The sequence below is a fragment of the Schistocerca nitens genome, chromosome 6 (assembly GCF_023898315.1).
Source record: "Schistocerca nitens isolate TAMUIC-IGC-003100 chromosome 6, iqSchNite1.1, whole genome shotgun sequence".
Classification (NCBI taxonomy): domain Eukaryota; kingdom Metazoa; phylum Arthropoda; class Insecta; order Orthoptera; family Acrididae; genus Schistocerca; species Schistocerca nitens.
Genome location: NC_064619.1, coordinates 415,011,981 through 415,026,218, shown reverse-complemented (window position 1 = coordinate 415,026,218; position 14,238 = coordinate 415,011,981). Strand labels below are relative to the sequence as shown.

Sequence of the window (14,238 nt, the reverse complement as noted above, 5' to 3'; positions counted from 1 at the left end):
TTCTCCACTAATGCAAAAAAGTCTTCCTTACATCTAGGAACAGTAAGCAATGATTAAACAATATCTCTGTTATCGAAATATTAGATTGTAAAATGTTTTAATGATGTATGCCTTCTGTATTTTGCAGCGCTCGCTGGAAAGACGGCAGTTCCTGCAGACGCACCCACGCCGCTGTGCGTTGTTCTGTTTGAAACGAGACACTGGGCGTCCAGGTGTATAGCCATCATGCATCTTAGACAACGTGTTTTTTAACCTCTTCTTTCCACTAGCACTGAGGGCCTCTGCCACTTGCAGTCTATGATGAAAGCATGAGCTATAGTATGCCTGTTATTTGATACTTTCTTAAACTTTTGATAATTTTCGCAGTACATGCACCGGTACTGTTGTTGCTAACATTGTAGGGTATTAGTGGTAGAGTATGCACCAAAACAAGAAAAAGAAATATAGAGTAAAGATGGGCTCTAAAATGCATGCCTACAGAGCTATGAGCACTTGTTCAGTAGAAGAGATGTGCTTCACAGTACCGTAGATCAACAAGTGATCATAACTCTTAAGGTATGCATTTTAGAGCCCACATTTATTAGATACTTTTTCTTGGTTCGGTTCATACTACTACCTCTAAAAGTTGCCTACCCTACAATCTTAACAACGACAGAAACGGTAAATGTATCTCATAGACGGAGGTATCATAACTATTTTCGCTTCTAACTTCCGACTCGATTGTTTCCGGACCAGGGAGTCTTACTTCAAATTGGTACGTTTATCCTTTTTCAGTTATTCCTGAAAATTTTTAACAGCATCATGGAATAACCCTGTATAAATGATATGGTAGCACACTCGCAGACGATGTAGCTGAGAGGAGAGATCCTCACTAAATTTTTACATACTGCTGACAGACTTATAAATGATTAGCGGCTGGTGCCAAACTTGACAGCTGACCGTTAATACAAATAAACGTAAGGTAGCACGGGAAATCAAAGGAAAAAACTCCAGTATCATGTGCTCCTGTGATGCGCGATGAACCACTGGAAGTAGTTACAGCAGTCAAGCATCTTGGAGTACTTTAGCACAGAAACGCAAGATGAATCGAATAATTAAATTTCGCTTTAGAGAAAATGCACTGGTACGAGACTCAGATATGCTCGGGAGACTCTAAGGAAGTATAATTTATGTACGAGAGTGGTTGCTTTTGAAACCTTTGTTTGGGCGATTCCTGAGCCCTGTTCGAGGGTTAATTTGTTACTTCCGTTCTATGTTGGTGCTTCTATGGTATAGGTGCCTTTGGAAATAAGCTGAAGTTCAAAACTTGGCTGTAGCACTAAATAAAGTACTTGTTTTAACCAAAGAGTTTCGTGGAAGTGATGTGTTTCTTTCGGTATTTAAAAAGGTTACAGTAGCGTTAGGAATAAATTTCATTTTATTAAAATAAAATGCCTAGTCCAGGCAGGTTCGTCACAGAGCAAGTATTATTTCGTATACATATGGAAAAAGTTACGTAAGTAATATAAAATTTTTTTGTCTCGGTCGTAAAGTGTTTCGATTAACAAATGACCAATACCTTATGCAACACATTCAGATGTAAAATGCTTGGCTACGAAAAGTACATGAATGTGATTACAGGATCATAAGCAGATGTTAACATTGACTTGTTATTCGTAGTCAACCTTTTTATACCTGATGATGGTGCATACGACACTGAAACCGGTCATATGTTGATAAAAATGCTTTGCGAACCACAAAGATAATTTACGTAATACCGTAAACCAGGTATACTTTGACCAATTTTCAGATTCAGATGTGATTATCGAGCCTGTTTTAACTTCTTTGCTATTTATGATGGTGTACGTGGGGGGCTTGTATCAAAGGACTACATACTAATTAGTGCAATACATTTTCTAAAATGCAGAGGAAGTAATCGAGAAACTGTAGGTAGTCAAAGTTAGCATGGACTTCAGGATACATTCACCGGCCTGTACGTATACCACAATTGTGAATTACCTTTCCATTTGTGGTCAATATTTCAAAAACACGTGGAACTTTGACTACGCAGAAAGAAACACATTGGTCCAAAGTAGTCTTAAGTGCTTTATTAAGCCTAGTAAAAGAAAAAACCTAGTACAGTACATAAATCAGTATGATCGAACACCAAAATTATGTAATGAAAGGTACCAGGATGGAAAACCACACACATAGCTCCAAATTAGTTGATCATAAAACCTTCAGTTTCATCCATCTTAAACCTAAATCCTCGTTTAAGATCATCCGATGTAGTTAGAATTAACGTTAGCTGTTCTTCAGTTGTCGAATCAATATCTAGCATTTTTGGCCAAACAAACTTCATTTCTTGTTTCCGGAGGCGTTTGACATTATATTTTACACCTGAAGGACTGTCGGAGCCATAATAGCTTGTAATTTGAGGAATATACAACTGGTATTTGTTTTTATTAGTTTCAGATACCGGTACATTAATAATTACAAATGAGCCTTTGTCGGTATACTAATGGTTAATGTTTCTATTCCTTAGTTCCATACTGCCATTGGCTTCAGCACTGTTTAATGAATCGTGTATATGTAATCATAGGGTAAAAATGACCAGTGGTCAAAGAAACCTCGAAACAGAGAAATCATGCGCGTGACCTCAGAAGTCGAAAGATACTGGCAGATATATACAGGTGAACAAAAAGCTAATCGGTGGGCTGTTCTGAGAATTAATGGACAACATACATGATACAGCTGAAAACAATGGCCTTTTAGGTGAATGATATTGGTTGATTTTGCACAAGCATACTTTAACCCAGTTTTTCGTATTCAGTTATAAGTCACAACATGTTTGCTAACTATTGCGCAAGAAAATCTGGACTACATGGCACCAACTAGTATATACTGATGGAACTTTACCAACAAACTGAGGGCCAGCAGAGAGCTATAAATCTTTTGGTGTGTCAGTGGTCAAAGTAACGACAACGGTCAGGACATACCCGGTTTACTGTACTAACAGTTTACAATCGCTACATTCCATTGTTAATGTCACAATTAATAAAAACAAAAAAGTTTAATCACACAATAAATTTCTATGCTGATTTGTTCACGTAATGCCTATATTAATTTCAGGGTTTACCTTCCGACTGTTTCCACACTTGCGAATGGTTGGACAACGTTCGTGCCGGTATCCGACAGCAAAGAGTGAGGCGAGAAGGAAGAATCTGTGTGTTTCACTCTTGATCACCACCAATTTTCTTTCAGAGCTCGTGCACCATCGACGTGACGTACTTCCCGTTTGACCAGCAGACGTGCATCATGAAATTCGGGTCGTGGACGTTCAACGGAGACCAAGTGTCCTTAGCGCTGTACAATAACAAAACCTTTGTGGACCTGTCCGATTACTGGAAGTCGGGTACGTGGGACATTATCGAGGTGCCGGCCTACCTCAACATCTACGAGGGCAACCACCCGACCGAGACGGACATCACCTTCTACATCATCATCAGGAGAAAGACGCTGTTCTACACGGTGAACTTGATCCTGCCCACGGTGCTCATCTCGTTCCTCTGCGTGCTCGTCTTCTACCTGCCGGCCGAGGCCGGCGAGAAGGTCACCCTCGGCATCAGCATCCTGCTGTCGCTCGTCGTCTTCCTGCTGCTCGTCTCCAAGATCCTGCCGCCCACGTCGCTGGTGCTGCCGCTCATCGCCAAGTACTTGCTGTTCACGTTCATCATGAACACGGTGAGCATCCTGGTGACGGTCATCATCATCAACTGGAACTTCCGGGGCCCGCGCACGCACCGCATGCCGCCCTGGATCCGCGCCGTCTTCCTCTACTACCTGCCCATCCTGCTGCTGATGCGCCGCCCCAAGAAGACGCGCCTGCGCTGGATGATGGAGATGCCCGGGATGGGCGCGCCGCCACACGGGTCGCCGGCCGACCTGCCGAGGCACCTGCCTCCGGTGGCGGCGGCGGCGGCGGCCGCGGCGGCGGCGGGGGCGGGCCACGGGCCACGCGCCAAGCTGGAGGCGGTCGAGATGTCCAACCTGCACCACCCCAACTGCAAGGTCAACCGCAAGGCCAGCGCCGCCGAGCTGCCGCCCGCTCGCCGCGAGAGCGAGAGTTCCGACTCGCTGCTGCTCTCGCCCGAGGCCTCCAAGGCCACCGAGGCGGTCGAGTTCATCGCCGAGCACCTCAGGAATGAGGACCAGTACATCCAGGTAGGTATTCGCGTCTACATCACTGGCGCATGCCGCAGCTCGCGCGCTTTACCACACAGGTTGACGCTACCGGTAGTAAATCCCCCTCAGATCCAATGAACTAAATCTGTTCCTAAATTTGGCATTGCTAAGAATATATTTGTAATTACTGCTGCTCCTCGGAAACATACGTCAAACACTGAATCTTCTTTCTCATTGTTGGGATCATTACATTGATTATTATTGCATGCGAAAGAATGATTTTAAATCGAGCAATGTTGTTTTCATAACTGTGCGGATGTCATCAGTCACCATCAGAATGGGAAGAAATTACATGTGATGTCCCACAAGGATCCATCTTAGGGCCATTGCTTTTTCTTGTGTACATTAATGATCTCTCATCAGTTAGCACGCATCTCGTGGTCGTGCGGTAGCGTTCTCGCTTCCCACGCCCGGGTTCCCGGGTTCGATTCCCGGCGGGGTCAGGGATTTTCTCTGCCTCGTGATGGCTGGGTGTTGTGTGATGTCCTTAGGTTAGTTAGGTTTAAGTAGTTCTAAGTTCTAGGGGACTGATGACCATAGATGTTAAGTCCCATAGTGCTCAGAGCCATTTGAACCATCTCATCAGTTACACTGCCAGAAGCAGAATTCATTTTGTTTGCAGATGACAAGTATTGCAACAAACAGTATGTCGAGTGTAGTTCTAGAAAGATCTGCTAATGATATTTTCATGGATATTAATAAATGGTTTAAAGCCAACTCACTGATATTAAACTTCGAAAAGACTCGCTATATGCAATTCAGAACCTGTAAGAGGTTTCCACCCAGCATATGCATAAAGTATGAAGAAGAGCAGATAGAAGAGGTTGACAGTCTTAAATTCCTGGGATTACAACTTGATAATAAATTCAGTTGGGAAGAGCACACCACAGAACTGCAGAAACACCTTAACAAATCTGTATTTGCAATTCGAGTGTCAGCTGACATAGGCTACATAAAAATGAAAAAGCTTGCATACTTTGCCTACTTTCATTCCATAATGTCATATGGTATAATATTTTGAGGTAACTCTTCCAGTCTAACAAAAGTTTTCAGAGTCCAAAAGCGTGTAATACGTATTATTTGTGGAGTAAATTCACGGACGTCCTGTTAGAAACCTCTTCAAAGAACTGGGTATGCTAACTACTGCCTCTCAGTATATTTACTCCTTATTGAAATTTGTCCTAAATAATATATCTCTTTTTCTGACAAACAGCTCAGTTCATACATACAATACCAGCAACAAAAATGATCTGCACAAGGATTTAACAGCACTTACTTTAGTTCAAAAAGGGGTCCACTACTCAGGAACACTCATCTTCAATAATTTGCCAGCAAACATAAAAAATTTAGTTACAAATAAAGATCAGTTTAAAAGGAGCCTGAAAGAATTACTAGTGGCCAACTCCTTCTACTTCACTGACGAATTTTTTAATAGAAACAAATGATCTATTGTATATATTCATACTATTAGTATTGTTATTTCAGCTTTAAAAAAAATTGACATGTTCCACATCCACGAGAATCTCCTCAGCACGGATCTATGGAACGAAAAACTAATCTAATCTAATCTAACCTAAACCTGACACCGAAACATTACAAAATATCCATATGAACATGGGTGCGAAATTCCTTCGTTAAAGATTTACTTGGCTTTACTGGTAATGTTACATGTTACAGATTTAATACCGCACTTACTTTACTTTTAATGGCTTCTCCACTTTTAAAGCAGTTGCCGTGTACCCACATTCTCCAGCTTCCACGATCATAGCACTCTGCCTCTTTCGGATCACTCTTCCTCACCATTGTAATTACTTCCACTGTCCACGTTAATCTCTGCCGTCCGAGCTTCCTTCTCCTGGAGGGTACCATTCCAGGACTGCTTCTGGCCATCGTCCTTGCTGCATTCGCCGTACGTGGCCATACCATTGAAGAGTTCTATTCTCAATCCTTTCCACGACTGCATATCCGTTATTTCCCTAATTTTCTCATTTGTTCTCCACTCTGTTCTGGATATATTGGGTGCCCTCCTTATTCCATCCATTTCTACTGCCTGTACTCTGTTTCTTTTTCGCTCATCCAGGGTCCATCCTTCTGCACCGTATGTTAGTATACATTCCAATAATGTTTCCAGAATCCTCTTCTTTGTTTCTTTTGATACTTCCCGGCCCCACAGAACTCCATTTAGCATTTTAATTGCTCCTGTTGCCTGCTGATCCTGCGTTCCACATCTGCGTCACAGCTACCTGAGGAATGGATAATCGATCCTAAGTATTTAAACCGCTTTACAGCTTTAATAGTTCCTTGTGGCAGTACTATGACCCATCTTCTCCCAGTACTGGATATTCTGTTTTGCTTATATTTATTCTAAGCCCGCCCCGATCAAATGCTTCCACTAACTTCTTTATCACAAATTTGACATCCTCTCTACTTTGTGTTAACAGTACTTGATCATCGGCAAATAATAATTTGTAGATAGTACCATGCAGGAAAGGAATTCCCATAGTTCCGCATGACTGAGTCCACTCCACTATATACTGCATATATATTCTAAACAGGATCGGTGACATATTGCAGCCCTAAGTCCTTTCGATGTTTGGAATGTCTCGCTCAACTTTTTCCCTGCTTTGGCTGCTGGTTACAACTGGTATTCGATTAGGGATTTTTGGGATATTTGTTGTGCTTCTACACCTATATGCTCCACCGCTTCCCATAGTACGTTATGGGTACAGAATCATACGCTTCTTCTACATCCGCAAATATTAGGTGTACTTCATGACCCTTAAAACAGGCCTACTCACTTACTTGTGTGAGGCTAAAAATATGATCCCATACAAGATCATCCAGCTGTAAGACCTGCCTGTTCCTCTCGCATCTTTCCCTTCATCTCATTCTTCAGCCAGTTTTTCAGTACAGCGCTAAAAAAAATCTGCTGATAGAGGCCGTAACAATAATTCACCTACAATCATTTGGTTCTCTTGTTTCTTTATTTTTTATAGAGAACAGATACGTATGATACACACCATACTCTTGGTATTTCCTTTCTCTCCACGATCTGATTGATTTAATAATGTACATTTACAAATTCTACTCGAACTTACCTCCTCCTGCTTCGATGCATGCCTTGAGCCAACAATGCACGCTTTGTCACACTGTTGAAAACTCCTAGTGTGCATCGTACTCGACACAACCATTCTGGATACACTGTCTCGCAACGTCGACATTATACATCGAAGTAATCGGCAACCAGTTGCATTTAAATTATTTCATGCAGCGGGTTGCTGATTAGCTCGATATATTCAACTATAGTTGCTGAAGATGCATAAAATTCTAAACGACAACATTAGGTACAGGAGGTGAAACGCCAAGGCTTTTAAATGGTCCCAGATGTAAAAATTCAGTGAATTCGAAGCTGTTGATTGGGCAGGTCATGCAATGGATCTCCGTCGGCCAATTCATCTGTTCTGAAACTGGTTATCCAGCTACCGGCCAATTACTCGACTAAAATTAGATACAGCGCTACTACATAAACGACATTCATTGGATGACGTCTAGAGGTACACATCAACTAAATGAAGCACATAATTTCCGAGAAAACGTAGGAATATTTGCCTAGTAAAACTTATGAGAAGAAATAGGGATCAATACAATGAGCATGAATGACTCCACCCCGCATGCTGATGCTGAAAAGCAGTTGAACTTTGTCATATCTTATTTCATTGGCGTTTTCATATGCCTAGATGTGATTCTATGATAACTCAAGGTATCATTACGTGTAATGTCAGCCTGGCCCGCCCGGTTAGCCGATCGGTCTAACGCACGGCTTTCCGGAGTGGGAGGGAGCGTCTGGTCCCCGGCACGAATCCGTCCGGCGGACTTGTTATGATGTCCGGTGAGCCGGCCAGTCTGACAAGGGAACCTCCCCATCGCACCCCCCTCAGATTTAGTTATACGTTGGCACAGGGATAGGTCTTGAAAAACTGAACACAGATCAATCGAGAAAACAGGAAGAAGTTGTGTGGAACTATGAAAAAAATAAGCAAAATATATAAACTGAGTAGGCCATGCGCAAGGTGGGCAACATCTAGGAGAGAGTGAGCTTGCGAGCGCCATAGTCCCGTGGTTAGCGTGAGCAACTGCGGAATGAGAGGTCTTTAGTTCAAATCTTCTCTCGAGTGAAAAGTTTAATTTTTTATTTTCAGACAATTATTAAAGTTCAGGCACTCACACATAATCAACTTCGCTCTTCATAATTCCAGGACATGTTTAGATTTGCTTGGACATATGCAGGATTTGACGGTCTACACTCTGAAACATTTGAAAACGTAAAAAACATATGCTGTGACAGAGCACAGGGAAAACTGTGCGACTGTGAAACTGTTGCATTCATTTGTTGCAATTTATGTGACAAACTCTTATGTTTTCATCACTTTTTTGGGAGTGATTATCACATCCACAAGAAAACCTAAATCGGGCAAGGTAGAAGAATCTTTTTACCCATTCGCCAAGTGTGCAAGTTAGGTGGGTCGACAACATATTCCTGTCATGTGACGCACACGCCGTCACCAGTGTCGTATAGAATATATCAGACGTGTTTTCCTGTGGAGGAATCGGTTGACCTATGACCTTGCGATCAAATGTTTTCGGTTCCTATTGGAGAGGCACGTCCTTTCGTCTACTAATCGCACGGTTTTGAGGTGCGCTCGCAAAACACAGACACTAAAGTTATTGCAGTGAACAGAGACGTCAATGAATGAACGGACTGATCGTAACTTTGCGAAAATAAAAAAAAGTAAAATTTTCACTGGAAGGAGGACTCGAACCAAGGACCTCTGGTTCCGCAGCTGCTCACTCTAACCACGAGACCACGGCGCTCCTCGGCACACGTTATCCTTGATGTTGCCTATCTTACACATGTACTACTCAGTTTGTATATTTTGCTTGTTTTTTCATAGTTTCACACAACTTCTTCCTGTTTTCTCGATTGATCTGTGTTCAGTTTTTCAAGTCCTATCCACTGCGTCAATTTATAACTAAATCTGAGGGGGGTGCGATGGGGAGGTTCCCTTGTGAGGATGGTTTTAGGTGGTTTTCCACTGCCTCGGAGAATGCGGATTGGTTCCCCTTATTCCGCCTCAGCTACACTATGTCGGCGGTCGCTGCGCAAACAAGTTCTCCACGTACGCGTACAACACCATTACTCTACCATGCAAACATAGGGGTTACACTCGTCTGGTATGAGACGTTCTCTGGAGGGGTCCACCGGGGGCCGAACCGCACAGTAACCCCGGGTTCGGTGTGGGGCGGCGGAGGGTTGAAGAGGACTGCGGTAGCGTCGTGGGGTTGTGGACCACTGCGGCTGTGGCGGGGACGGAGTCTCCCCGTCATTTCTAGGTCCCCGGTTCACAGACAGTACAATACAATGCCAGCCTCATCAGTAAATAGGATATAGGCTAAGAAGCGCATGAACACAGCACACTGCCGTACCATAGCAAAATTTCTATCACATTTAATCCATGCACTCGCTGAAGGTCGTACAGGTGCAGAAGGTGTCCATACAGGATATTATAAATGGCGATGTGACTAATGCCTTCCATTCTCACCATTCTGCTTGTACTAGTCTGTGGGGCTTCGGCCTCATTACAAAGGACTCACTCTCCGAACACACACCTTCCTACATCAAGTGGGTCCCAACATTTGAATTTCTCCTCTCAAATGCACCTGCTTCTCGCAAGCGTTGATGGAGGCGTGCAAACGTTTGTACACGAGTTATCTGACCCCCAGGGTACAAACGTGCATAAAGCTGAAGTGCTGCTATCGCATTCCCATCTGCTAGGTCATACATGGACTACATATACGACATTTCACTTACTGAATAGAAGGTTTTGTAATGTGATGGAAGCAAGTCTGTAAACAACACAAAGGTACAAAAGACAATCAGTCAAAATAAAGCAAGCTACTCTTACATACACAAAACAGAACAAAAGACAATCAAACAAATTAAAAGCTAACACCTCTGTAAAGAGGAATGTTCAGATGGACTTTTGCAAAGTTTTCGTGTCAGGAACCCACCCTACATTTATAGATACCAATTTATAGACACCCAATATACAGTATGAATCCAGTAAGACGTAATACCCCTTTTATTTCGTGAAGTCTTCCAGATATCGAAACGAGGTTTTTGCACGTGGTTTTAACTTTGTTGTGCCGTTAACAGAATGAAACCACGTTTATACGGACCAGTCATCCGGTTTAAGGAAAATCTGAATAATTAGGAATTCAGAAAAACCTGTGAATGATATGAGTTAAATGCCATAGACACACACGTTAAATTTATTTCCACGTTAACACACGAATTACATCTTACTTTCATACTAGCAGAAAAATGCTCCTATCGGATCACAAAAAAGACAAATAAGCTCCTGTTTAAAAGACTCTGACTGAAAACTGGATCGCCAGCTTCCTCATTCTACCTTCCTCAGCGCCATTAAAAGCTTTCCCAAATGTTTTGGCATCCGAACATATTCGTGCTCTTTTCATCATGCGACTCGCCTCTCACTCCCATAACCTACCCTAACTGTAGCTCGCTCATACCCACTAGTCCATCGCTGTAAGTCGTTCATACCCATCCACTACCAGTTGCCCATTATCATTCACTCATTCAGCCAAACTCATTGTCATTACCTCTTTGTGTCTCTCTGTCACTCTCTCCTGTCTCACAGCTACAGTCTCCTTCGTTCTGTCCTACTGCTACTGTCTCCTCTCAATGTCACTGCCTCCCTCTTGCTCTCTTACTGCTCCTGTCTCATTCCTCCATGCCTACTGCTGCTGTATCTTCTACTCTCTCTCTCTCTCTCTCTCTCTCTCTCTCTCTCTCCCACGCTGTCATTGTCATAGACTCTGTCTCTCACTGTCACTGGCTCTCACCCACTTCCACTTTCTCATTCTCTTTATTCCTCTATCACTGGCACTGTCTCCTTCATTCTTTTCCTGGCACTGTTTTATCCCTGTCTGGCATGTTCCACTGCCACTGTGTCCCTCTCTTTCTCTCACTCTGTCATTGTCTCCTTCGCTCTTTATATGACCCAACCATTGTCTACAATCTTCCAGTATTTTTTCCGTCTCTTTTCCATTCCCATTGTCTCCTTTTCTCTCAGCATAAAGAAGCGCGAATATGCTCGCATGCCAACGTTTTTGGAAAACTTTCTAAAGGTGTTGGGGAAGGTACCTGGTACCCCACTTTTCAGTCAGACTCTCTTAAACAGGACCATAATCGTCCTTTTCGTGCTTCGATAGGAGCATTTTTCCATTGGTCCCCTTCTTTTCCCTACCACAGGTGGGCATGTTACTCATACAAAAAAAATTGTGGGCTAGTAAACTTTTGATACTTTGTGTACATGAAATTGGAATATCCCAAGACTAATTTTACACCTCAGCCAGGATTTTACGTACACAAAAATTTTGCATGTGCTTCAGTCTACAGCATGGGTTTCCCAGAATACTTCTGATGATAACGTAGATACTTTACAGTATATTTCTCCGTGTTACGTTACTTCATAAACTATTTTACGTGAACAAGTAGGATAGCCTTGCACCACTGTATCTCGGAAACGGATAAAGATATGAAGAAAATTTTCAAGGTGGCTCGACATGGAGATTTTAGGAATTCATCGTAAAAACGACACACATTTTCTGTGCAAAGCCATCTTGGAATCAGTGACTTGCTTTTGGTACCCAGAAGCCAGGTTTTTGGGGTGTTTCTCTTTAACAGATAAATATGGTACATGTAGATAAATGCCTAGAGAATATAACTTTAAAATTTGAGCAATTTTCTGTCGTTATTTATTATTTAGATTTTGCCTCACACCGGATTTTACGTGTCTAGATTACGTGTACATGTAGGGTAACTTTGAAGCTCTGTATCTCAAAACGTATAAAGATACCAATTAAATTTTCGAGGTTATTCGAGATCGGTATCTTAGGAATATATCGTAAGAACTTCAGCAGTTTGCTTCTCATAGCTGTCTTGGAATTCGCTGCTTGATTTTGGTCCCAAAAAATGGTAAAAAACCCTTTTCTTGGGTGTTGTCTAAGGAACTCCCCATTAATTAATGGTGACTCGATAAGCTGCTTAAGGCCCACTATAGAGCACATCAAATGCAAAAAGAATCAACAGATTTGCTCTACTTGCTTAAGCAGGAGGAAGGGTGTAATATTCATACTTTGACGCTTTACGATAGGACAATGACGTTAAGACGATATAAATGGTCCTTAACCCAAGGGCTAACACTCGATCCAGCCTTTCCATCACCAGAAGAACATGAGGTATGAGTCCCGGGAGAATCTCGTTTTTATGCACGGAGCTGTGGAACATATCAGATAGCGCATGCTGTCTCATGCGTAGCGATAGATTTTGACGAGATACTGAAAAAAAACCACACACATACATGTGTTTTATACACTGAAATAACCAGTGCCTTTTCGGCTAGAGTCGTATGATGTTTATCTTGTACCGCCACCGCACAATGTAATCGGTACTGGCAATACCTGCGAGCTACAGCGTTCTGCGGTTGATGACAGTACGGCAAAGAGGCGCAGGAAGCGGCTGCAGCAGTGACGCTCTTTGGCGGAGACCTTGTGATAAAGCACGGTGCACTAATCGTCAGTACGCTCTATCTGAAGGTAATCGTTAAGCGTCATATCAGACCTGTTACATCGACTCGATTTGGTTTGTCTTGTTGTTTACTACTGGGACACTACGCCTGACTTACGGCGTTTGTGGCTTCTCTTGTTCTCCGTATAGTACTGTAGTCACCGAAGCAGTTCACCTACGAGGCTGAAGTGTTTACGTTCACAGTATTCTCAGAATCGGTGCTCACGCTCGCGACTTCGATCCTTTAAGTGCACGCTCTAGTGAGTAACTAAACTTTATGTGCAACATAATCACAAAGGCGTTTCATCAGCGTTAGTCCACCCGAAGCTGTTTCCGCATTATTTTATCCAGTTTCATTGTTGTCTCTGCATGTGCCGTAATGTCATCATAACGAGTGAAAACTCCGTCAGGGAATCCGCCGTTACTATCGTCACTACCTGCAGCTGAACAAAAGGCTATAATTTCGTCATCATGCATCCTTTCGATTATTCTTCCAGTCTGACTCCACTGAAGTTCTTGTACTACATTCAGCGACAGTTTTTGTTTCAACAGTTTTCCTTTATCCATTCTGCGCGACGCATCTAACTTTTTCGCTCTCTCTGGTGTCAGTTTACCTTCGCTGCAAACGGGACTATGCAGTACTGCATGTGTGCTGATTTAATTATTATAGCCGTCGATTACTGCCGGTATTACAACCGGATTATCAGATTCTGTACAGTTACTAAAGTTGAACAGCGATCCAGGTGAACCGGAAACCCGGACGAATGAGAGCCGGATAAACCAAGTTCAACCGTACTCGTAACTGTTGTATTAACTAGGAATGTAAAGACAACGACTAAATTTTGTACCTTATGTGTTCTCTATTCTGGAGATACATATCCGGTACAAAGTATAGCTAGTAGTTACTTTCGTAAGCGAATGTCATTGCGTATAATTCTTGTTTTTTTTTCTTTTTTTTTTTAATTTGTTGTTCACCCTCTACTATAACAATGTCGTGAGGCTAGGGCCTCCCGCCGGTTGCAAGTCTTTCGATTTGACGCCACGTCGGCGACTTGCGCGTCGATGGGGATGAAATGATGATGATTAGGACAACACAACACCCAGTCCCTGAGCGGAGAAAATCTCCGACCCAGCCGGGAAACGAACCCGGGCCCTTAGGATTGACATTCTGTCGCGCTGACCACTCAGCTACCGGGGACGGAAGACCCTCTACTCACTGAGTATGACTGTTGACACAAATCATACTTTGTTTATCTGTTGGCTCTTTTTTGAAAAAATAATCACGTAATGGGTTTCCTTCACGATGCTTAACGATTGCACTAAACACCGAGAAAATGTAATAAGTTATACTTAATGTGAACTTT

At 42.7% G+C, this 14,238-nt stretch overlaps 1 protein-coding gene across 1 annotated transcript in view; it reads left to right on the top strand.

Moving 5' to 3' along the window:
- LOC126262968 (acetylcholine receptor subunit beta-like 1) overlaps positions 1-14,238 on the top strand; it is an 845,533-nt gene that overhangs the window by 745,217 nt on the left and 86,078 nt on the right. Inside the window, exon 6 of the mRNA XM_049959919.1 lies at positions 3,244-4,203. Within this exon, the coding sequence (XP_049815876.1) occupies positions 3,244-4,203 (960 nt within the window). The remainder of the gene's footprint in view (positions 1-3,243; positions 4,204-14,238) is intronic.